General features: G+C 44.9%; 1 protein-coding gene across 2 annotated transcripts in view; it reads left to right on the top strand.

Moving 5' to 3' along the window:
• Window positions 1–23,906, top strand: part of NUP155 (nucleoporin 155) — a 546,729-nt gene that overhangs the window by 81,563 nt on the left and 441,260 nt on the right. For both annotated transcript variants that reach the window (XM_069221247.1, XM_069221245.1), the window contains exons 5-8: window positions 8,013–8,105; window positions 17,985–18,151; window positions 22,093–22,198; window positions 22,460–22,533. In XM_069221247.1, coding sequence (XP_069077348.1) covers window positions 8,013–8,105; window positions 17,985–18,151; window positions 22,093–22,198; window positions 22,460–22,533 — 440 coding nt within the window. The remainder of the gene's footprint in view (window positions 1–8,012; window positions 8,106–17,984; window positions 18,152–22,092; window positions 22,199–22,459; window positions 22,534–23,906) is intronic.

Raw genomic sequence — 23,906 nt, 5'->3', positions numbered from 1 at the left:
GAGTTCCAGGCGATAAGCCGGGTCATCCCATCCCCCATTGAGCCACTCGTTAACTGGTACCAACTAGGCTAGATAGTAGATGTAAAGGTATTCTCATCATTTCCTAGGGTTCAAGCGCAGCCCCATGGCCTCACCATATAACTGCAAGTGCTCAAGGCAACGAGGCCTGGATGTCATCCGCGTACAGGGACACCCGGTCCTCACGATGGTCCCCCACCTCCAGACACTGATGAGCGGGTCACAATACAGGAGGTATGCCAGCGGCTCAGTGGCCAGGGTGAATAGCGGGGGGTTGATGGGGCAAGCCTGACGCACCCCCCCCTTCTAATCGGGAAATGATCTGATGTAATACCATTGACACGCATATGTGCTGAGGAGTCATGGTAAAGAAGCTGAATGTTGGGCCAAAACCCATGCGCACCAGGACTTCCTTGAGAAAGTTACAAGCCAGGGTGTCAAAAGCCTAGTGGAAGTCCACCAGAAGTGTCAACCTGCCCTCCAGTCTCTGCAAAAGTGCCACCTCAACCCACCGTGTACAATGGCGCGTGCTCCTGCCCGGCATAAACCCGCATTGATCAGGGTGGAGCAGGTAGGACAGTGTGTGCGGGCCAGTCGGGTCACCAAGACCTTTGTGTATATTTTAATATCGGCGTCAATCAGCGAGATCGGCCAGTAGGAATAACACTGGTCTAGGGGCAGGTTGCCCTTAGGTACAACTACAAACGTGGCGCAGTCAAGGCCCGGGGGAAAGGAGCCACGCAGAAGCGCCTCCTTATAGGCGGTCACCAAGTGAGGCACCAGGTCGATTGGAACTGTTTATAGTATTCGACCGGATACCCATCGAGGCCCGGGGTTTTCCCAGACTGAAGGGCTGAGATGGCGTCCCCCACCTCCTTCTCTGTCAATGGTAGGTCCAAATCCTGGGCCAAAGACGACGGAATGGAGGGCAGTGGACTACCCCCAGGATTGGGTTTTCCTGTTCCTCCCTGGGCTGAGGGACCTGTGCATAGAGATCCTTATAATAGGAGGCAAAAGTGGGGGCAATCACCTGTAGCTCCTCTTTTATAGAGCCAGTCTGTTCTCCAATGAGCTGTACCCCCTGGGCCATGACATCCTGAGTCACCAACCAATAGAGCAGCTTTCCGGTTTTATCGCCCAGCTTGTAGACCCTCTGGGTTGAGGCCTGCCAACATAGATTAGCCTCCGCTAGTGACACCTGCTGGAGCTCCTCACGTAGGAGCACCAGCTGTCTCCTCACCCCCACCCCCCCTTCCATCCGATGGGCTTGACGCTCCAGGTCCGCCATCCTGTCCTCCAGCTCAGTTATTTGCTGGGATGGCCGGTCCTCCCGCTGCCTGACATACCGCCTGATGACACCCCTCAAGGAGGGTTTCTGGCCACCCAGAGGGCCACCGCCGAAGCCACTGATACAGTATTCTCCCTAAAGTAATTTCCTAGTTATTGGTCTGTGTACACAGGCGGGATCCTTTAAGTAACATGCACTAAAGCACCACATCAGGCGCAGAGTCTGCGCAGGGGCGCTCAAGCACAGCAAGACCGGAGCATGATCCCAGATACTGCAAGCGAGAATCTGAACCGAGGTCAAGGCCAGGGGATTCACAGCTGGAAGCCATATCGGGTGTATCCACGCATCTGCATGACAGGCACGTCGATCCAGCCCACCGGCCAGAACGGGAGGTAGTGGAGTGGGAGCGCATTAAAATTCCCCCCTATAATTGTTGTACCCTCCGGAATGGACAGCAGCAAGGAGCTTAACCCTCCCAGAGTGGGCCGAAGAAGCTGCTGAGGAACATAGCAGGAGATCAGATTGATCTGTCTGCCCACCAGGCGGCCCTCCACTCTGACGTACCTCCCCTGGGGGCTGGTGTTAACCCTGTCCACCAACATTGGGAGCAACCTATAAGACATGAGCGTCACCCCTTTGGAGCCCCTGGAGACTAAGCGTCTGTAGGAAATTGGCTCTGTATATACTATATCAAAATGAGATATAGTGTGCACAGAGTTCAGGAGTTCCCCAGAAGCTTGACAGAGTCAAAAATAGATAATACTAATGCTCTACTTGTGGTAGTGTAGTTGAGCAGTTAGGCTTATCAGAGGGCAGTGTTAAGCATTTGTAGTACACACACAGCAATAGAAGAAACACACAATGACTTAACTCCAGACCAATAGGATTTTATATAGAAAGATATATTTTTGTTACTTTATTACTAAAACCACAAGGTTCAGTTCAGAAGTAAATAATGTTGCAGGTAAGTACTTAGCAGAGACATCAGTGTAACTTTGTTTCACTTTAGTCAAGTAAACAGTGTTTAAGAAAACAGAATATCTATTTTAAAAGTGGACACTGTGCATTTTCTGAACAGTTCCTGGGGGAAGAAAATAAAGTACAGTTTTAGAGGTAAGTTCACAACTTACAGTGCCAGTCGCTTGGGTATAGGTAGTTCAAGATAACCCCAAACACCCACCAGCAGCAGCACGGGGCCGGCCAGGTGCAGAGGTCAAAGTTGAGCAATTCTAACGTGGGCGCCCATGGAGAGAGGGGTACTTGAAATTCGATCTTTCAGCAGTTAAGTACCCGCAGCTCGGAGGGCAGATAATGGGGGATTAGAGGACCACTGGAGGGGCCCCTAGTAGGCACCAATCCCACACACTTAGCAGCTCTGGGGCGGCCGGGTGCAGGGTGCAAACAGGGCATTGGGTTTCCAATCAAACTCTATTATTTGAGGTCCTAGGCGGTGGGGGTAGTGGGGAAGACACCACTGGTCAGACAGGGAAGAGGGCTGCCTGTTGATCGTCGCTGCACCGGGTGTTGATTTCTTCAAGGCCTGTGGGCTGCGGGTGCAGTGTGTCCTTTGGCGTCGGTTATCTTTGTCCAGGGCAGTCGGGGGGGGGGGCGGGAATCCTTGGGATTCCCTCTGCAGGCGTTATTGTAGAGGGGTGGAGAGGTCAACCCAGGGCGGGCACTTGGTCAGCGTTGTCTGGGGGTCCTCTGGTTGGTTGAGCCACCTGGACTCTGGCCGTGGGCGTCTGGTGCAGAGTGGTTAGGACTCACACTTCTGGACTGAGGTGGGAGTCCTTTAGAAGTAGTTTCTTCTTCTTTAATTTTGGACAGGTCCACTGTCCAGGGGAGTTTCTTGGTCCTCGGTGATGCAGACAGTCCGCTAGAGGTTTTTCAGGGGACGCTGGTCCTGCAGAACGCATTGCTTATTTCCTTGCAGCTTTTTGAAGTAAGAGACGGGCCGGTAGCGCTGGGGCCGAGTCAGTTGGTGTCTCCCTCTCTTCTCTGTGGGGGTTTCAGCTCAGCAGTCCTTCTTCTTTCTTGAGGTAGTCAGGAATCTGATTAGCTTGGTTCAGGGAGCCCTTAAATACAATATTTGGGGGCGTTTTAGGGGTCAGAGGGCAGGAGCCAATGGCTAATGTCCCTGAGGGTGGCTACACCCTCCTTGTGTCCACTCCCTTTGGGGAGGAGGGCACATTCCTATCCCTACTGGTCCCTGTCCTCCGAACCAAGATGGAGGGTTCTGCAGTGAGGGGGTCACTTTAGCTCTAAACACCTTAGGGGTGGTCCCAGCTGAAGTGGTCACTCCTCCTTGTTTTTCTTAAGTTTCCCTCCGAACTGGCCTCCCAAAGTGGGCGCTTGTCCGGGCGGCGGGCATCTCCACTATCTGGAGTGTCCTGGGGCACTGTAACACGAGGCCTGAGGCTTTGAAGTTTACTGCTAGGTGTTACAGTTCCTGCAGGGGGAGGTATGAAGCGCCTCCGCCCAGAGCAGACTTTGTTTCTGTCCTGATAGAGCACAAAGGCTGTCACCCCAGGGGGTCAGAAACTCGTCTCTTAGTGGCAGGCTGGCATTGACCAATCAGTCCTACAGTAGACGATTGGGTAAAATACAGGGGGCATCTCTGAGATTCCTCTGTGTGCATTTTGTTTTAATAAATCCAACACTGGCATCAGTGTGGGTTTATTGTGCTGATACGTTTGATACCAAACTTCCCAGTATTTAGTGTAGCCATTATGGAACTGTGGAGTTCGTTTTGACAAACTCACAGACCATATACTCAATAAGGATACACTGCACTTGCAATGTCTAAGAATGGACTTAGACACTGTAGGGGCATATTGCTCATGCAGCTATGCCCTCACTTGTGGTTTAGTGCAACCTGCCTTATGGCTGTAAGGCCTGCTAGAGGGGTGACTTAACTATGCCACAGGCAGTGTTTTGTGAGAATGGCACCCTGAGGGGGATGTTATGTTGACTTTGCCTTTTGCTCCGCAATGGCAGTGTGCATGTGTTAGGTGAGGGGTCCCATAGGGTGGCACAACACATGTTGCAGCCCTTAGGGACCTTCCCTGGTCACAGGGCCCTTGAAACCAATGGTACCTTTTACAAGGGACTTATCTGTATGCCAGAGTTGTGCCAATTGTGGAAACAATGGTACATTTTTAGGGAAAGAGCATTGGTTCTGGGGCCTGGTTAGCAGGATCCCAGCACACACTGTCAAGTCAGCATCAATATCAGGCAAAACGTGGGGGGTAACTGCAACAAGGGCCATTTTACTACAGCGTGATACACCTGATCATAGCTGCAGCGACTGAGAAACATTCATTGGGTCCCCGCTATTTGGGTCTCTTTCAGTAAGGCAACACCAGGGCGATATCTCTTGATAAATTGTAGAACAGCATATCTCTTAAAGCGATCTAACAGACCGTTGACATTCCAGGAGAGTGTTGCGAATATGATGCTGATTTATTAATGGGTGCTGCGCAGAGCCAGTGTCACTCATAAGGTGTACATGGCTAACCTAGGAGAGAAATGGTTAACACAAACACAACACAACTCTACATAAACCCCCGCCAAAGCTCCCCACCCAATACTTGTACCCCTGAAGCATCTGTCTCCTCTTCCCAACACATTTGCAAATCAGTAAGATGGAACAACTCAATTTTGGGGGTCCTTGCTGCTTAGCAGTGCCTTAATTATGGATGTGCCGCCTGACTATAGCTAATGAAACAATATGAGGCAGTCCCAGTTGCCCAGACCACAAACCACCTCACACCTAACATCCCTGGCATCTGCCATGCACTGCGGCCCCGGTCCTAAACTCCGGGCCACAGCTCCCCTCAACAGTCTTCCTCGCCCATGATCAATCCGAGGGGATCAGCGTCTCTTCGGCTGACGCAAAGAGTGCTGGGGTGGCCGCCAGGCCAGCGTCCAGGGCTGTCTCCGCCTGCAGCTCATGCAACTGTGAGGCCGCCAGATGTCCTTTCCGCTCCCCAGCCTCAGCTTGTGACTTCCGCTAGCGAAAGCGCTTCCTTTGTATTCAGGCCAGGAGGGGGCCCACTAGGATCTCCAGTGACTTTTGCCCCCACCCACCCCCCAGCTCCGCAAACCTCAGGAAGCATTTTTCTGCAGCCCACTCCTATGCCTGCTCCGGGGTGTCGAAGAAGTACGTGTTAAATTCAAAGATTACTTTCAGGCGGCAGCATATAGTGAAGATTCATAACTAGTAACTTCTGTTAAATGGCCTATAAAGGACCTATGTTTTTGCTGCACCACCCTGGAATTGTCTGGAAAGATCCTGATTTTGGAATTCCGGTATTGAAGGTCCGCCTGGGTCCTGGCCTCATGTAGTATCGCATGATGGTTCCTAAAATTCAAGATCTTCACGATGATTGGTTGGGGTGTGCGCCGACCAGTGGCCAAGGTGCCAGCGAGTGATGCACAGGTTCTGCAATGAAGGTGGAGGATAGTTTCTCTGCGGGCACCCAGGAGAGAAACCACTCCTCAAGCTCCACATTCAGATCGGCAGCACCCAAGTTCTCCGGCAGGCCCAAGTTATTGCGCCTCACCCGGTTCTCCTCATCCTCTGCTCGCCCGTTCAGCACCGCTACCGAAGACGTTAACTTCGACACCTCGTTCTTGAGGGCGGCCAGCCTGTCTTCTGCTGTGGAGATAGGTTTTTCAGCCTCGTTGACCCCCCAGTTAATCCCTGTAAGTCCTGCTGGATCAGTGAAAGGTCTATTCAGAGCTCGTCGACCTTGAGTTTCACAGCTCCCCTTGAATATTTGATCGCCTTCAGGATGGCACCGAAGTCCGGCTGAAATGCTGCATGTCCTGGTGAGGAAACAGCTGCTCCAGCCGCACTGTCCACCGTGGGGGTGGGGACCGTGTATTGATCCATCTTAGTCTGGGCCTGTGTCGGCTGCGGCAGCCTGCCCTGGCCCATAGCAAGGCCATCCATCTGCCACAGGGACAGAGGACAGCAGGCCCCAAGAGGTGACCCCCAGATGCCCACAGCAGTGAACTTCAGTCCAGACTTGGCCCAGTGCACCGCCGGCAGACACCCGGTCCTCCACTCAGCCGCACTCTCGTCAGTCCATAGTGGCGCTACCAAACCCTGCCGGAGGAGGGGGCCACCAGGACGCAAAGCCCGCCAGGCTGCTGCCCCGCGGGCACCTCAGGCATAAGCTGTGGGGGGCGGAGCCCTCAGGGCCGGCCCGTTTTCCTGCCCCCCCCCCCCCCCCACACTCACCACCTCAAAAAGTTCCAACTCTCCCCACAGCATCTGGCCACACCTTCTTGCCCAACTCCCCCTGTGTACTAGGAGTCACCAGTCCCTGGAAGCCCAGGGGATTTTCTCTCTGCCGTCCACCACAATGCTGTCCATAGGGAGGTGGGAAGCCCGCAGAAGCCCTGATGCCCCCTGTGCCTCCAGAGATGCTGCCCACGGGGTGGGGGACGGTCAGAGAGGAACAGGGCCCGACCACTACCCCCGTCTGGGGGAGGGCCTCTGCTGCGGCCCATTACCCATTATCTGGACGTCCCCTCCGGCCGCACCAAAGTTTCAAATTAAATGCTGGTGCTTCTTTGTTCCTGTAATATATCATTGGGGAAGACCCAGCGGAGGATAAAACATTAACATGAAGTGCAGTTTTTTTTTTTTACAGTGGTGTGAAATATATGTCACCCTTTAATTGGTTTGGTAGCTTAGTTTGGCATGTTTAATTCCGGACATGGTTGTCTCACTCTGTTAATTTTCATATAAAATGTCATCTAGAGTTCTTTCAATATTTAGTGGCTGATGGCTGCTCTTTTAAGATGTGACAGTTGAGCTGCACCCACTTAACCAACTGCTTTGGAAAGCAGTGATTGAATTGCTGTAGACATATCTGGCTACCCATGCCACTAATCGTAAGGGTACCTAGTGCCTCCCTTGTTTTATCTTTTGAGATATTATAGTTTCCCTTTTGCCAGTTGAATGGCCTGTGTTTGTCAAAGGTCAACCACCGTTCCACAGTCTTAATTCAATTTCTGTTAATTTAGAGTTGCTCTCAATACTTACCAGACAGTTGTCTGGAGTACCTTCATCTTTAAATGCCCGAAGTCCTTGTTTGGCATGCTTGTAAATTAACATAGGAATGTTAACTTTTTATTATTTTTATCCTGATGATGACCCTGTACATTTATGTTCTTTGGGTTGAAACGTTGATAATCACATTGTTGTACTGTCTTTTATCTCCCCTGAAAGAGGAATCATGTGGACGATTGTTTATCTTTAGTCTACCTGCTGATTTTTTAAAATTATTGACAGCCACTGTTTATTATATTCCATGTGTTTTTTTTGTTCATTTTCTCCATATTAATCACTGGAGCAGTGCCCTGTCAGTTGTTTACTTTTGTATAACTCAGCTATTAAGTTTGTTTTGAACTGGCTATTCAATATTATTATTGATTGTAATACATTCACGAAATGATCACTGTGATATCCATGTTCCTTTTGTGGTCATATTTGATTATTTTCTTTGGTTACAACTTATGTGTACTTTAATAATTATGGTGGCATATAAATCATCCCAAAAAACTACTGTATGTTTTAATGTTGGATATATATAAAGAAGCATTTAGAGCAGATCTGTTTTTTGCAAATTTTCTTACCTCATTAATCAAGGCACATTTTAATGTCACTGCCAATTTTTATATTTTTTTCCAGGGATTTTTCAGCCTCATATTAGGTACCTCCTTGTTCTGGCTACTCCAGTTGACATAGTAATCCTGGGATTGAGTTTTGCTGGACTACAAGCAGGTAAACAGGATGCATTTTGACTAGTATTTTCCATGATCTGTCATGGCTATTTGACTTGCTTTGCATCTCCTCTCTGTGTGCCTGTATCTAATTCCTCTAGTATTTTTGCAGGTGGCCAGATTCAACAGTTAAAATGAAATGGACAATATACCTATAGTTAAAGCATTTGGATGAATGAGAAGCCAGGATGTTGCAAATAGAAGTGTTTCTGGCTGGCGTACATGTGTAGAAAACTACAGTTGTAAAACTTTAAGAACGAGGATATGCTCAAGTTGAAAAAGTTAGAAACGTGGTCATGTTAATGTAATCAGGGCAGTTCATTTCTGTCCAGATAAAAATAATAGTTTGAAAACATTGGAACATTCTAAGGAAGACCAGAACCCCACAGTTGACCAAAGAGGTTTCCTTAATGGCACAAGAGACAGCAGCAATCACATTGTGCCTTAATTTAAAGAAATGACCACACCACTTACGACTTATTATCATTACAGTGTGCTACTGTAAAACATAACTATTTGTGGTCTTATGTACAAACCCATTTAGGTCAAAAGCTCAAAATACCAGTCATATCTCCTTCATCATTGGAAGCTTAGAGAATCAGAATGGCAAGTGAAGTTGTCATACGCCGGAACAATTACAAATGTACATGCATGGTCAGATATATAGTGAGTAGTTATACCTGTGGCAATCAAGTGTTGGGTGGGATGCTTAAATTAATCCCAGGCACTGGCAGTTACTCGGGCTTCATCCTAGTCCTTTTTTTTTTCTTACCCACCTTGACACTGCAGATAAGACCCAGCCATATGGAAATGTACCTCAACCCTGCTCCATTAGGAGCATTCCAGCATGAACTGCCAAGCTTGGTCCAATCCAAACCAGAACACAAGCAACACAAGACAATTTTCACCCTACTTGCAGCTTTTCAGTCAAGTGCAGCTAGGTTCTAGTGGCACAGTGAGCACAGGAACTAAGTCTGGGCATACCCATAACACTTAAGTCATTACACTGAAGTGATCAGAAAAGTAATTGGTTACCTGAGAGCATATACAAGCACCCTCATGCAGTCTGTGTAACTATTATCTTAAACAGTACTAGTGTCTGTAACCTTTTACTATAGTGACTTTTCTCTGCAATTGTGTACTGTGTACTGTGGCAAGGTATCTGACAGACATCTGCGAGCATCGAAGTACCATTAGATGCAGACAGGATGCAACCCGTTTAACAGAACATTACATTCAGAACAACCATGATCCCGATGATATGGAGTGGTTTGTCATAGACAAACTCAGCAATCCGACTATAACTATGAAACAAAAACTGTTATATTATGAACAGAGATGGGTATGGAGGCTGCACACAGACACCATGGGACTCAATCATAATATCCAATGGTCAGCCCTGTAAACCCTTAGCAACACTCCCCTTACCTAACTTTTACTCTTCCATCGCTCCCCTCCCTCCTCTACCCTTTTTTCCGCTTCCCTGTTTCCTTTTTCCTTCCCCCTTGCCCTTTCCCCCACTTCTTCCCCCCTTTGTTTCCTAGTCCCCCCTCTTTTCCTGTCCTCCCCCCACCTTTTTGTCCCTCTACCCCACCCTACATTTCAATTTCTCCCCATCCTTTTTCTCTCTGACCCTGCTTTTCCTTCTCTTCTCTCTTGTTGCCTCTTCCGTCTTCACTTCTCTCCCCCCTTTCTTCCCCCTCCCTCTCCTCTTTTCTCCTTCTCCCCCCCCCCCCTCCCTGGTTTCCCCACTTTTCATTCTCTTCTTTCTTGTTGCCTCTTCCGTCTTCTCTTCTCTCCCCCCTTTCTTCCCCCTCCCTCTCCTCTTTTCTCCTTTTTCTCTCTCCCCCACCCCTTTCCCTTTTTCCCCCCTTCTATTCCCCCCTCTCTCCCTGGTTTCTTTCCTTTCTTTTCTTTTTTTCCCCGGGTACACAGGTGGTTTTGGCCCTCCGCCCCAAACCGGGGTTGGGCCCATTGCTTCCAACTGCATCGATTGGAGCAGCCGCCGCTCGGTGCCCTTGCTCATGCTCCCGGTTGCTGTAGCAACCGTCTGACAAGCGTGCCTCCGAGTGCTGAGACTTCATTTTCCAGCATTCAGGGGCCAGGGTAGACGCACCGCGTCCCCTAATTACTCCATTTCTTCCGGCAGCCGGGAACGCGTGTCCCTGACTGCTGGGCTGGCCGGAAGTTCCGCAGCATTGACGCTTCAGCTGAGGCACACGTGAGCATAATTGACAATAATCAGCCCTTCCATTTAAAGCCCGCCGCATTCAGGCCCAAGTGAACAAGCGGCTGGGACACGAACCACTTAGGTGCACGAGCATGTTGCTGCCTTTGGAGTAGTAAGTCTAAAAACTCCCCCAGTGGACCCCCCCCCCTTTGATTCTTCATCGCTTCTTCTCTTCTTTTGAGATAAGTATCCATGTTTGTGTGTCTAGTAATTATGTCCTTTCTCTTTTACAAGTTTTTATTACAGGTGTGTTACGTAATGACTCTTCTGCAACAGACTGATATAGTGATCACACAGCAGTCTTTTTCCGCATTATTAACCACCTCTGTGTTACTAGCCTGTTAGCATGTAGTAGCTCGACCTCTTTAGCCATATTTTAATCCATATCTCCTCCTTAGAGGACACCCCCCTCCGTCAGTTCCCAGACCAGAGGCTAACTTCCTTTTTTCGCAGGGTAAGACCATCTTAATAGGTTTCCCTGGAAAAAAGACCTTAAAACTCTTGCATGTGTATGTGTGTATTTTCCACAACATGTTTCTGTCACCATCAGTGTGCTGTGGTTTGGAGTGAAGTGGCACAGATATTTCACGACCGTTTACTTGTTATCTTATTTAGTTTTTTAGGCCATACCCCCTCAAATTCTCCAGGTAGGCCTATTTTCTTAGAGCACTTATCTTTCCCAATGAGCATAAAATTCTGCTCCTCACCTTTAGGGATTCTTGACCCTGATGAATGCCCCAGACCATTTGGGCTCTTAGTGCGGGCAGAAACATGTTGGTTCCCATCTTTTAGACCCCCTAAGTCATCACACTCAAAGGAGTCCCCATCCCCGTTTTTACTCTTACCTACGAACACCTACATTAAACTTCTTAACTAAACAGGTGATTTGTAAGATAATTTTATCTTTCACTACCCTTATCTGGCTACCTTGTATAATCCAGCAAGATTAAATCTCCGCACTCCCTCTATAGTTCTTTTAACAACGAGGTTGAGTCCGCCCAAGTAGTATCTTACCTGGGTGGGGCTAGGTGTCATATGATGAAGCATGACACTATAATGTGTGTGAGACCACCTAGTCCGTAAAGGGAACACCCTCATAGGTCTAGTCACCCGTCACACCCATACGTCCTCTTGCACTACGGCAAGCTCTCAACCAGCGTACATTGAACAGGCCACAAGAGACCTGTTCTCCCCCTACACCACCTACACACTTTGTGTGTTTGCATTCTTAAGTTGTGACACAGCAACATATTGGCTCTACGTAAATCCAAAGAAATAATACATAGTCTTTAAATAGCAAGCTTTTTTTTTTTCTTCCCCCCAACAAAAGAAGCTATCCTGCTTACTAATTTTCTCAGTTAATTTAATCCACTCAGTGAAGTGCTATCAATCCATGTTTTACATACTAGACACCTTGCAAGCAGCATTAGGTAAAAGATTAGTTTAGCCTCTCTATGTTCCAAAACAATTGAGCCATTCTTGCTGATACCAAGTACAGATAAAATTGGGCTTATGTCCAGCTGACAATTAATGATGGCTACACTTATTTTAACTACGTGTTCCCAAAACACTTTGAAGCAGGGCAGCTCACAAACGTGAGTGTTGTCTGCATTTGCAGTTTCGCACTTCTTTTTAGATGACTTTCCCCATGAGTTATCACATTTCGCCTTCTTCTGGGAGGGGGTCCAATAGGCCCTCTGCATGATAAAAAGATGATTTCTGTTGAAGGCAGAAGGGTTTAGTAAATGTAATCCTTGCAATAGTTCTGTCATTCTCAATGTGGCACTTTTGATGCTATTGCCTGCTTCACACAGATCCCTGGATAGTCATAGAAGGTCAGGTAGCACTGGTTGGGGGAGGGAGAGGCTTTCAAGTGTTCCTTCTTTAGATTGAAGTATACCAGATAGCGCAGCTGTCTGGTTTGCTAAAGACATTTTAAGGACATTCAGAAAGCTTCCTTGTGAATAAGTTCCGTCCATTGCTTACCATTGGCTTTGTGATTTGTAATTCACATTCTATGGCTTTCTATTTGCGTCTTTTATTTTAGGTTGTCCAGCATGAGCTTATCCTTTCCAAGGAGCAAAGCCTTTTCACACTACCTCTCCTTGTATTCTTCCATGAGTGCTCCTTGCTCTAAACAGGCCTGTAAATTTTGTTTTCACCTTGTCCCGTTTGCTGTGAGTTCACAGACAGAGGTCAGATGTCAGTCTCTGTCTTCCGAGGGAGGTTGGTATTTACTTTTCTTTCCCTGACTTCAAAGTGAGAGGGTTTGTGAAAATCTTGATTGATACTGAAAGTAGGAAAGTGTTTTCTTCTAGAACACAACATTTAAATAAACTGTGCAAGTTTATCAGAATTAGGAAAGCACAAATGAATCACTTTTTCTCGTTAATTCTGAAGTGTTTTGGAAACCAGTACTTTAATATGATCAAATGAAATCAATGCCCGGGTTGATGCCATTTCAGCACCTTCTCATTTGTGTGCTGTATAGTTTTATTAGTAAAAGAGTATATCTGTGCAAATGTAATGGTAATTTCAATTGAAAATGTGTTGTCTGTAATGACAGTGTGCTACCACACCACCCATACTCCACTCTGTGACTCCACTCTAATTTGCACCATCCCACTCGACATCACTGCGCTCTACTCTGCACCACTACATTTCACTGCACTCTACTCCATCTTGCACCACTCCACTCTATGCCACTTCACTCTGCGCCTCTCTACTCTGCACCACTTTACTGGCTTCACTCTACCCCACTGTACTCTTTGCCACTTCACTCTACACCACCCCAGTGTAGGCCACCGACCCAACTCTGCATAACTCCACTTTTTGCCACTCCACTCTACACCATTCTGCAACACTGCTGATGCGCTCTACCCTGTACCACTACGCCAATCCACTGCTCACCATTCTTATCGGCACCACTGAAATCTATTCCACTGCCCTCTAAACCTTTTTTAATCTATGCCATTATACTATGCACAACTCTAATCTACACCATATAATTCTGACACTGCATTGTACGCTGATGAATTCTATGCCACTGCACTCTACATCTCTATGCTCTGCAACACTATGCCAGTGCACTGTACATCAGTCCACTCCACTTTACGCTGTTCGACTCCACTCTGTGCTACTCGCGTACACAATCGTATATGCAGCTCCACTCTATGACATTCTACTTTACAACACTCCAGGCCACTCTCCTCAACGCAACTAACTTTTAGCCATGCTGAATACTGGTGTGTAACATGGCTAAAATACATTGGCAAAGCCAATAGCTCTTGCATAGGTGAGACTTTTTGGCCTTGCCAATGCTTGTTTCCTCTCCCTGTGCTTACCCTCTGTCCTGCAACTGCGTGGGTCAGCATAAAAACCTGCTGCCATCTAGTGGCGCAAGCTGCTCGGGCTTTTCGGTCTCAAATGTTTTCCTAAACTCAGAGTTAACTACTCATAAGCTTGACTGTTTACACGCTAGATTTGTCTAGTAATTGCAGAATTTTCTCATATTTAACTCAATGGCTATGACCCTCTTTCTCCATAACCGTTTTTTGGCCACAGTTTTTATATTGCAGGTTTTTCAGTCTGTTAAATATTTTGATTCAGCATATGCTTTGCAGTTATGAGTAATATTTGATGAATGGTTACAAGTGCTCAGTGTTTGATACTAAATTAATTTAGTAACGCTGATATAACAGGCAGTGGAAAAGCCAATAGGTCTTGCCTTGGTAACAAATTGACTTTGCCAATGCTTTTTTGGCCGAATTGGCAAAATATAAAAAAACAAAAATAGGGAAAAAGAGGCACAGTGATGCGGCTACTGTGGTGGTTTCCTGTTTTTTGTTTAACTTACTGATTTAGGATTGCATATGCCACTAATTGAATCGGATATCATTGGTTCAATTAATGTGGGGAAAGGGATACCTAAATTTTGTGTGGTAGTTAGGGATTAATATTCTTCACGGCGGTTGGAATGCAAATTTACCTTAATTTTGTATGTACCTTTGCCTCAAACCTGCTTGCTTCTTGGGTAACACTACTTACTTTGTACTTGGGCTTCATGTCTTTCTTCATGCCCATTTCTTTGCAAGTAACATTCTGTTGAATGTACCCATTCTGTGTCTGCATCTGTCCTCCACACTGACCTCCTGTTCCAAACGGCCACTCTTCCACAAAGAGTTTAATTTAGATGGATCCGGATATTAAAAATGCATGGTGAAGTTGGTACTGCTTTGATCATCTGCAGACTTTTGAGCATGATGAAAACTGATTTTTTTATTGTATGCGCTGTGGACTCTGGCTTAATGACTTGTTAATGTCAGCTCCATTGTTTTACAGTTTTTGTGTGGCATGCGGTGTGAGAGAACTAATGCCCAATGCCAGTACATTACTGCAAATATTACCACAACGTGCATCCACGGTCACACGCAGCTGGTTTGGTTCTCTTTCAAGTGTTGTGCTGAAGCTGCTTTTGTGTAAAGTGATGTCTCTCACAGCAAGTAGCTCTGGGGCTAAACCCAAGCAGGAGCACCTACAACATGAATACATCGAAGTGGCAATTAGGAACAGATAAATGAGCAGGCCTGACCTAGAAACGTCCTCTCTTTGAACAACTGAAGTTACAGTCCTACCATCTACTAAATAGCAGTACCCTTGAAGACCTAATTAGCAGCCCCTTGCTAATATAAGGCCCTATGGAATTTCTAGTGCTAAGCCTGTCTCCGTTCTTCTCCATTTGGTGTGAGGATCTCCACCGTCACTGTAAAGTAATACAGGCATATACGCTTTGGCGGCCTGAGAAACCTGTCCTTGTACTCCATTTTGTGCCATGCTAAACCAGGGACATTCTAAATCGATTCCGCTTTGTAAGGGTGAACATTAAAAAACATCAACTCTACCATTTTCCAAATCCCTTTTTTGGAGTTGCTATTATTTACCATGGATATTAACTCACATTGCTATGATCATGAGGTTCTTTCAAGCACAACCGAAAGCCCTTGATATTTCCCTGTATATATGCACCTATCCATTACTGTACGTTTCCAACCCATGAGCAGACCAGTAGCCCTTATTGAAGCGATGGTCCTGCAATAGCCTAGCAGCGGACAGACTGGTAGCCTGATTCTAGTGCATGTTATCCCTAAAGAGCCACCTCTGTATTCCTACGACCCTGCATTAATATTGTCCTTGACTTAAAACTTCCAATTCTCGCCTCCTTATTTTGCATTCCCCGCTTTCCTTTTCTCTGAGTACAATTTACTGTAAGTCACATGCATATTTCAATGAATCCATTCGATTATATTTCTACAAGATTGACCACACCTTATTTCAAAGATCCCAACCTCTACTCCTTTGAAACTTGCACCTCTGCATTCTACCAGTACCCAACCTCTTACAACAAATCTATTAATACCAACAGCAGTCATCCTGAGCTCGCATACCCCTTAAAACCCCTCGTGTAAAGATCACACTTAACTCCTTAATCTACCATAAATAAACTGGCGTAAATGTATGAAATGGTTTCTTTAGAAGCTCTAGACAAATCCAATAAGCAACAATAACCACCAGAGCAGCATGCTTCCCGATGTCAATCGCTTCAACACTTCGTCATGGGTGATAGGCACTATATAAATGCAAGTACAATACATTCGTTTTCCAGCTATCTCCACCATGCGCTTCTCTCCCACCTCCCACTCCATGTTGCGCTCTCTGCTGAGTTTGCTCCCCCCATGCGCTGGTCCCTTTCATCCATGTGCTTCTCTCCCACCACCACATGCACCGTGTTGCTCTCTCTCACCCGTGGCCTTCTGTCGTGTTCTCTTCCTGTTGTTCTTCTCCCTCCTGTCTGCTTTGTGCTGCTTTTTCCTTTCCTCCGCCCTCTGACCCAAATCTCCGTTACCTCCCATCACTTTTTTCCTTTTTAAATGGCACTTTAGCGCTAAAAACAAAATTAATCATTTTATTTACAGGTCCAAGTAGCGTCCCCTATCTTGGATCAGTAAATAAAAATGTAAAGCAAGTGCCACCCTAAATATTCTGTTGGTGTGCATGTGTTCGGATGGATGCACGTGTGAGTTGATTAATGTGACTGCCATTGCGCTTTTTTAATACAAAAAATGTTATTTCTTTTTTTACGTTGCTTGCCAGCATCCTGGCTCTGTACAGCACCGCCAAAAGCAATTTACAATGCCATTAGGTCCCAAAGGCGAGATGCTTGTTTGCATTGTGGCACTTGTAGGCTTGGACTTGTAGTGGAATAGTCAGAAGCCAGAAAACAGGATTTGATAAACAGTTCGCAAATGACTAATGCTTCTTGAGATCTCTGCATTACAAGAAAGATCCATTTCAAAGCTTATGTTTTCTTATTTTAAATGTTAAGCTATTTTAAATAGGCACATATAGCGCAAAATGACTAACTTCCCAAAGGAGAATCTCAACATTAAGCAGATCAGGAAAGACAAATCTTCAGAGGAGCCACGTTTTCAGCAGTTTTTTTTAACCTTCCACAGTCAATGCAAAATCAATTATGACAAAGAAGACTGTTCCAATGATAAGGGGCGAGATGGGAAAATTAACGACCTCCCCACCTCCCCACCTGAAGGTCAGATGCAGCTAGGACTTAAAAGAGCTTTATTCTTAGACCTCGGATTCTGCTTGGACAGTACCAAGTGACCCTAGCTCGTAGGTAGAAGGGGCCGTTCCCCACAAGGGATTTGTGCGCAAGACAATGGAGCTTAAACAGATTGGGCTTTCTGGCAGGTAGCCAATGTAAAGCTCTTAAGGTAGGTACAGAAAGGGAGCTCAGAGATGTTTACAAACTAATCGGGCCGCAGTATTTTGTACCACCTGTAATTTGAAAAGTAGAGTCTCGTTGCCCACTACCAAAAGCGCATTCCCATAAGCTTGGTGACTTGTGATGAGGGCCTGTATCAGTGTTTTCCTGGTAGTCATAGTAAGCCAAGGGAATAAGCAATGTAGGGTGCTGAAACAGGTGCCACGGATAATGTATTATCCACAAAAAAAGCCAAGGGTTTTTGCCACACACAGTTATTTGTCTAATAAAGCTCACAAATAACTGTGTTAGTATAGAAATTGTGAGTGCTAACAGTGTTGCAGTAAATCCAGGGGAATGTACAAGTAACAGTAGCTAATAGTTGTCAAGTGACAGTTAATACCAAGAAGAGATGTACTGCTGATATTTTGCTTATGACATTACCCATAATTGATCCCTGAAGTCCCTTTTAAGGGACAAAACTCGTTGGCTAGGCTGACCGATTTTTTTTTTTTTACAGTTATTTTTACTTGGATTTTTTGGATTTTCTGAAGGCAAATGATTATATTGCCATAACATCATGGGCAGATGGAATTTCTTTGACTTATATCTGGATAAAATGATCAAGGACTACACAAAATCTTGAGTGTTTCTCTTATTTGTATGTGTGATTGTGTGTAGCGTAGGAGGTTCACTGGCAGTTGGACCTCGGGGTTAAGCACCAAAGTTGATTAATTATTTAAACTTGGACTAGTGCGAGGGTTGGACCATTACTGCCAAATCTGAGTGTATTAGTTGCATAACAGCAGGAATGTATTGGTTATGTTTGACACTATCAATAGGTTTGTTTTTGTGTTTTTTTTGTGTTATGGCAGGTAGTGGAAATCTGAATGACAGCTTGTCGGGTGGAATGCAGCTTCTTCCAGACCCTCTATATTCACTTCCAACTGACAATACTTACCTTTTGACAATAACATCTAATGATAATGGGCGTATTTTCTTGGCTGGAAAAGATGGCTGCCTCTATGAAGTGGCTTATCAGGTAAGGCTTGGTTTGATGGTATAGAAACATTCAGGAGTGGCCTTTTGTTTATTTTCATGATGTCGTAATTACTTTTTGTGACATCAGTTTCTTTTAAACCACGTGAACTCACCAAGAGCCCCATATGACACAGAATGTGACTGTAATGTCTACTTTTGGCTGACAATCTTTTTCAAAGTGACATTGTGTATAGATTGTGAGGATCTGCTGGAGTTTTGTTTACAACCTCCTAAGCAAAGCAAGACTTTCCCCATAGTAAATTTGCATGTACATTGAGTCTTGTGAGGCCAAACCCTTGTTAAATGGTGTGTGTTTTCGGTGCATATTAGAAATGTGTTTATACCTTCTTCCTGCAGACCCCACATCATAAAATACCCCCAGGCATCAGACTGGATCTGGAAAATTATATACTGGCATGGTGCCATTATTGATTAGGATAGCAAAGCCCCTTGATGCCAGTTCATGTGCTGTGTTTGTACATATGTCATGATTCAAAGCTCAGTCTTTAGTGTCTTTTGTCTAATATATTCTTGGGATTGATTCAAGAGGGCTCATGTAAAATGTAGGGTTAATCAGTGACAATACAATTAATGCGAGAATGAAAGGGAGTGTGTTCAGAATATGGCAAAAGGAGACTAATGTTTCAAAGGAAGAAGCATAACAGAAGTCTTAGATTGGAGTGAGTAGGGTGGTTAGCTGGATTATATCAAAGATGCCTCCAAATTACAAAGTTAGTGCAGTCAAGAGGTTTTGTGAAAAGGATAGATGGTGCACGGAAAGCTTAACAATGCAAACAGTCACAAAGATCTGGGTTTAATCCATAATTATTTTGGCCCACCACACCACCCCAGTTTGGATCCAGCCATATGCAAATCAATCTTGACTCTGTCCCCAGTGGGAACAGTCCAGTCCGAACTGCCAAGCCACGTCCTCCCTGGACCGTAAACAACCATCCTCGGACAGGTTTTAGGGTATCACCTTTCATCAGCCAGGCTAGCTTGAATCCAGTGGCACAGACGGCAAGGGACCCACATCTGGGCATACCCTTCCCACTTAGGGCGACAAAAGCCAAAAGAACAGGTGATGGAAGGAATGCTAAACAATGCAAACATTCATCCCCAATCACAAAGATCTGGGTTTAATCCATTGTTTTTTTGCCCACCACGCCACCCCAGTTTGAACCTAGTCATGAGGTTTTGTGGCTACTTTGGGCAAGGATCTAAGTACAGGCAATAAAGAGCCAATAATTTTCTCTCTTGTTTTTCTTAGAATTATCTAGTGTCGGGACTCCTTTTTGTAGCTTAACCTCTTAAGCATTGTAAAACATTTAGTTTTCGTTGATAACTGATAATATTTCTGATATTGCTACCAATGGATATGCATCTCCAAGGAAATAATAAAAAGTTCAAGGTTCAAGGTAATGGAGCTATAATAGCCTATAACGAATACAGTTCTATAAAATCCTGAGTAGACCTGCTAGCTTGACAGAAGACAGTTGTGTCTCACACTTTATACTTTTCTGTTGTGATTGATTTACTTTTGTTGTCATCAGTTTGTTCTAGACTGCTAATAATCTTTTCGCCAAATGTTTAGCAAGATTGTTCAAACCCATTGCTATCTATCCATAAGGTTGTTACGCTTTTGTAATCCCATATGAGCATTTTACCTTTTAAATGCACCATGATTAATATTACACTTATATAGAATTACTGACTCGAGGTCATTATCAGCTGTTTCAGTAGGAACTGAACAAACTGAACTTTATGTGAAATGAGAATATTTCTGGTGTGTGAACCATTCCCTTTTTTGCCATTCACTTTCTGTTCTGTATTAAAAACTTTAGGCTTTGCAAAGGACACACAAGTTAGTTGCTTATACCATTCTTTTCATTCATGTCTAAATGCTAATTTGCCAGTCAGTGTTTCTGCTAGTCTTCCTTTTTTTATTTTTTAAAAATACTGTTTTATTTATTAAATATAGAGTTAAACTGTGGTCACCCGGTCCTCTTCATACCCCATAGTAATATGAGGACCTGATTTTACTACATTTTTGCAATTTGGGACCTCCCATAATTTAACATGAGGGTGGCCCAATCAATTTCTAAATGGAAGCTACTCTGGAACACATTAAGTGATGGCTGTTCAGGAGACCGCATGTGCATCTCCAAAGCCTCGGCCTAATCCCATTCTCTCTCACCATGTGCTTCACACATAACTTTCAGGAAGCTCCAGTCTCAACAATCTGTGATGAAATCTCAGACAATCTGCTGCTTTTTACTGGGTGCAGCATTCACACGGTCACACTGGATGCAAACATACTCTTCAGGAATCTGATCTGTAAGCATTTGTAGTCTGAAATAAAATGCAGGCCACCTGCTCTCCAGTTTTACTTCCGTCAAACTTTCCCTTCCCAGACATGGATATAACTAGTATGTATGACGTCTGCGCTTACATATATGTGCTGCTTGTTTCACTGCCTGTTAATACAGCGAAAGGCTTGAGGTTTGTTGGAGGATCAAGAAATGTTATGGTGTCTACTTCCTACAACACCAATAAATGTCATAGTCCAGTTTCAAAAAACAGTTGTAGCACTGGAGACAAACCTATTCAAAATCTAACATCTGAACTGGCCTAGTAATTGCTCAGTAAAACATCATGCTGTAGGAAGGCACCAGTCAATATAAGTGGTGTTGTGCCTTACACGTAAACAGAGCTGGGTGTATGTGAATATTACTGTAAGGCTATTTTAGCATTTACACTGGCACATTATTTAGCTCTGGGCCTGAGACCTGTGCCCTCTGACCTAGTTACATTTCACTTGTATTCCTTTTATTCTTTTAGCAAAGCTTCATTTTTAGTGAAGTTGTTTTTATTATTTAATCAGTTGTTCTTCCATGCAGAGTTTGTTGTTCATTTCTTTGCACAACATTTTAATCCTGTGCTCAGCCCAAGGCTGTACACAATAGTTTACCGGGTATTGCTGGTCCAAAGAGTACATTGTCTGGCCTACATAGGAAAATATGTCTTGTCATGTCAGGGCAGTTTTTAGCACAAAAGATGTGTTGTTAAATTCTACACTGCCCACACCATTTTAGAGGGGACATTCCATGCAGCTTGCCATCTCATATTGCACGTTGTTGTCACAGTTTCTGCTGAATCTGTGCTTCTTTTCTTCATCCATGCATGAGGATTCCCTGCAGACGAACAGAGCTCTTCTGTAACTATACCACAGGTATGGGGATTGGATTTCCTTCTGGGGACTAGATGGATAGATTGGGGCGTACACTGCTATTGCTCTCATGTAGAATCTTAGTGGTGCAGGTAGGGATTTTAAAATCACTATTGTGACAGTAAGTTGGGACTTTTCCTTTGTTTAAGTTTTCTAGTCACCGCTATAATAATATTGTGTATCATTATTTAGATAATCGTAATTCAGCAATTCATACATTTTTATGTAGAACGCAGTTGCTTCAATAAAACGTATTGAACCAAATCCTGCTTCTGTTTGTCTTTGCATCTTTGAGGCGTGTATAACTGATAAAAAAGGGGCAAGATCTGTTTCTCCACGACTTCCGTGAGGAGTCTTGGAGTGTCATGGGATAGGCTGCCACAAATCACCTTCACTCTTAGGTTCTGGTGAGGTGCTGCTAGCTATCCAAAAGGGTCAGTCCGACAGCTATCATGCAGTATGGGATCAGACTCATTTCCCCACGCTCAGTGGTGCTGCCGCCCAAAGTCCAGCAGTCTCATTCTTACAGCGAGAGTCCTACGACAATACCTCTACCTTAAACTGTTCATGTGAAGGCTTGAGTAGTGTATTGTCTTCTAAACGTTCTAGTGTTGGTGAGTTTAGCAATGAGTTCTACACAATTTTTCCTGGCTTGGAAAATAATGATATTGTTTCTTATGCCACCCTATTGTTTTCTGTTTTTTCCTTTGAAGGCTGAAACAGGATGGTTCAGCCAGCGCTGCAGGAAAATAAATCATTCGAAGAGTGCTCTCTCCTTCCTTGTCCCATCAGTGCTGCAGTTTACATTCTCTGAGGATGGTGAGTATTAAGAGCTTGTTGAAAAAGAAAATAGTTTGTTACCAATACAGTTTAAGATATTTTTTTCTCTGTTCCTAGACCTTCCTTTATGCCTGCAACAAGAATGGCACAATTTTAATATCAAAAGTGATAGTATATTCTCCCTTTCCTTGAATTTTGGTGGTGGCAGGATTATGTTATGGTGCGATGGCTGGAAGGATGGGACCCAGCATTTTAAAAGGAAATTTAATTGACATTTGCATTTTGATTTTGTTTCCCTAGACCCTATACTGCAAATTGCTATTGACAACTCCCGGAACACTTTATACACACGGTCAGAGAAAGGCGTTCTTCAGGTACAAAGTTCTTGTATTTTCTTTCCATGCCCAATACTTTACTAAGGAAAATGTACAAGTCCACATGAAATAGTTGGCAGATATTGATGTTTAATTTTAGAAATGCAATCATTGTTAGGTTTTTAAAGATTTTTTTAATGGTTTTCTTCATTACATTCATAGGAGTTCACAGCACTAAAGAGAAAAGACCACCTTTTGCAGACTGTCAAATGTTTTGGCTCACTACAAACGTGCAGTGTTCAACAAGATCAGCTTTGAGTGTCATGCCTACAAATTAGGATGCAAGTCATGTTTGTGAAAAAATCAGGTGTATCGCAGGATTCTGGCAACTACGATCAAATAACTTTTTAGAATTTTCTATGAAGTAGCAAATCCTTTTACTGGGTTTCACACAGACTGTGTGAGTGCCAAGTGTTCTAATTTCACCTGAAAATGGAAATGTTTGGTAAGCGTTGTGCTTCACATCCTCTTGGGAAGCCATGTCATCAAGCTGTTTTTCAAAATATTTTCCTGGTCTGCAAATGGCAAAGATTACATAATTTGAAAATGCCATCCCTGTCACAGATGTGTGAAACTGAGCGGCAAGGTTCGTTCTTATATCCTAGTCCATCACATGAAAAAATATATATATATATCCCACTGCTGCTCAGCCACCCTGCAAGTCTAACCAGATGTAACCATATATGGTAGCTACAAATGCGCCAGGATACATGTTCCTCTGGAGCCTGTAGAGAACGCCGAATATATATTTGCCCCTTTGTAAAAACTCATCTATTGCTCAGTAGGTGGGTTACTTGCAGCAGGACTATGTCTTAAGGCCACTGTGCCAAGTGTTTCAGGACCGCCCCTCTCTTTAATTTTTTCCACAGCCTGTTTACATTCCAAGAGCGCATCATGTAGGGTGTCTGTGCCTCAGTGTGCCCTGGATGTGTAGAGTACATGGCAACATTTGGTAGAGTGCACCTAGGGACTCGCCCTCAGATTTGTCCTATGGTCGACCATACCTCCCCCTCCCAGAGTCACCCCTTGGCTCCCTTCAGAAAGATGCCAGACTAAACCACATTCCTAGCAGCCATCGGTCTGACGGTTCTTTGGTGGGCCAGGCACCCAGGGGTGTGACAGTACTCATTTGCAGGTAATACCATGCTGTCAGTGTCCTAGCTAGATAAATTCCTGATCCCTACACGCCTACTGGGGTGCTCGAGGAGCTGAAACACCTTCCCAAGGGCATCTCTAACCATGCACATCCGAACCTGAGGCTAACGCTTAATGCTCCCAGCACTACCCTGGCCTGGAGCCTAGACTTATGGGTGCTGACAGACTGCAGACCAAGAGGTTTACCCAGGAGACAACAGAACTAGATTTCCAAGAGA

The sequence above is a fragment of the Pleurodeles waltl genome, chromosome 1_1, assembly GCF_031143425.1.
Source record: "Pleurodeles waltl isolate 20211129_DDA chromosome 1_1, aPleWal1.hap1.20221129, whole genome shotgun sequence".
Classification (NCBI taxonomy): domain Eukaryota; kingdom Metazoa; phylum Chordata; class Amphibia; order Caudata; family Salamandridae; genus Pleurodeles; species Pleurodeles waltl.
This window is presented reverse-complemented; position numbering and strand designations above follow the sequence as displayed.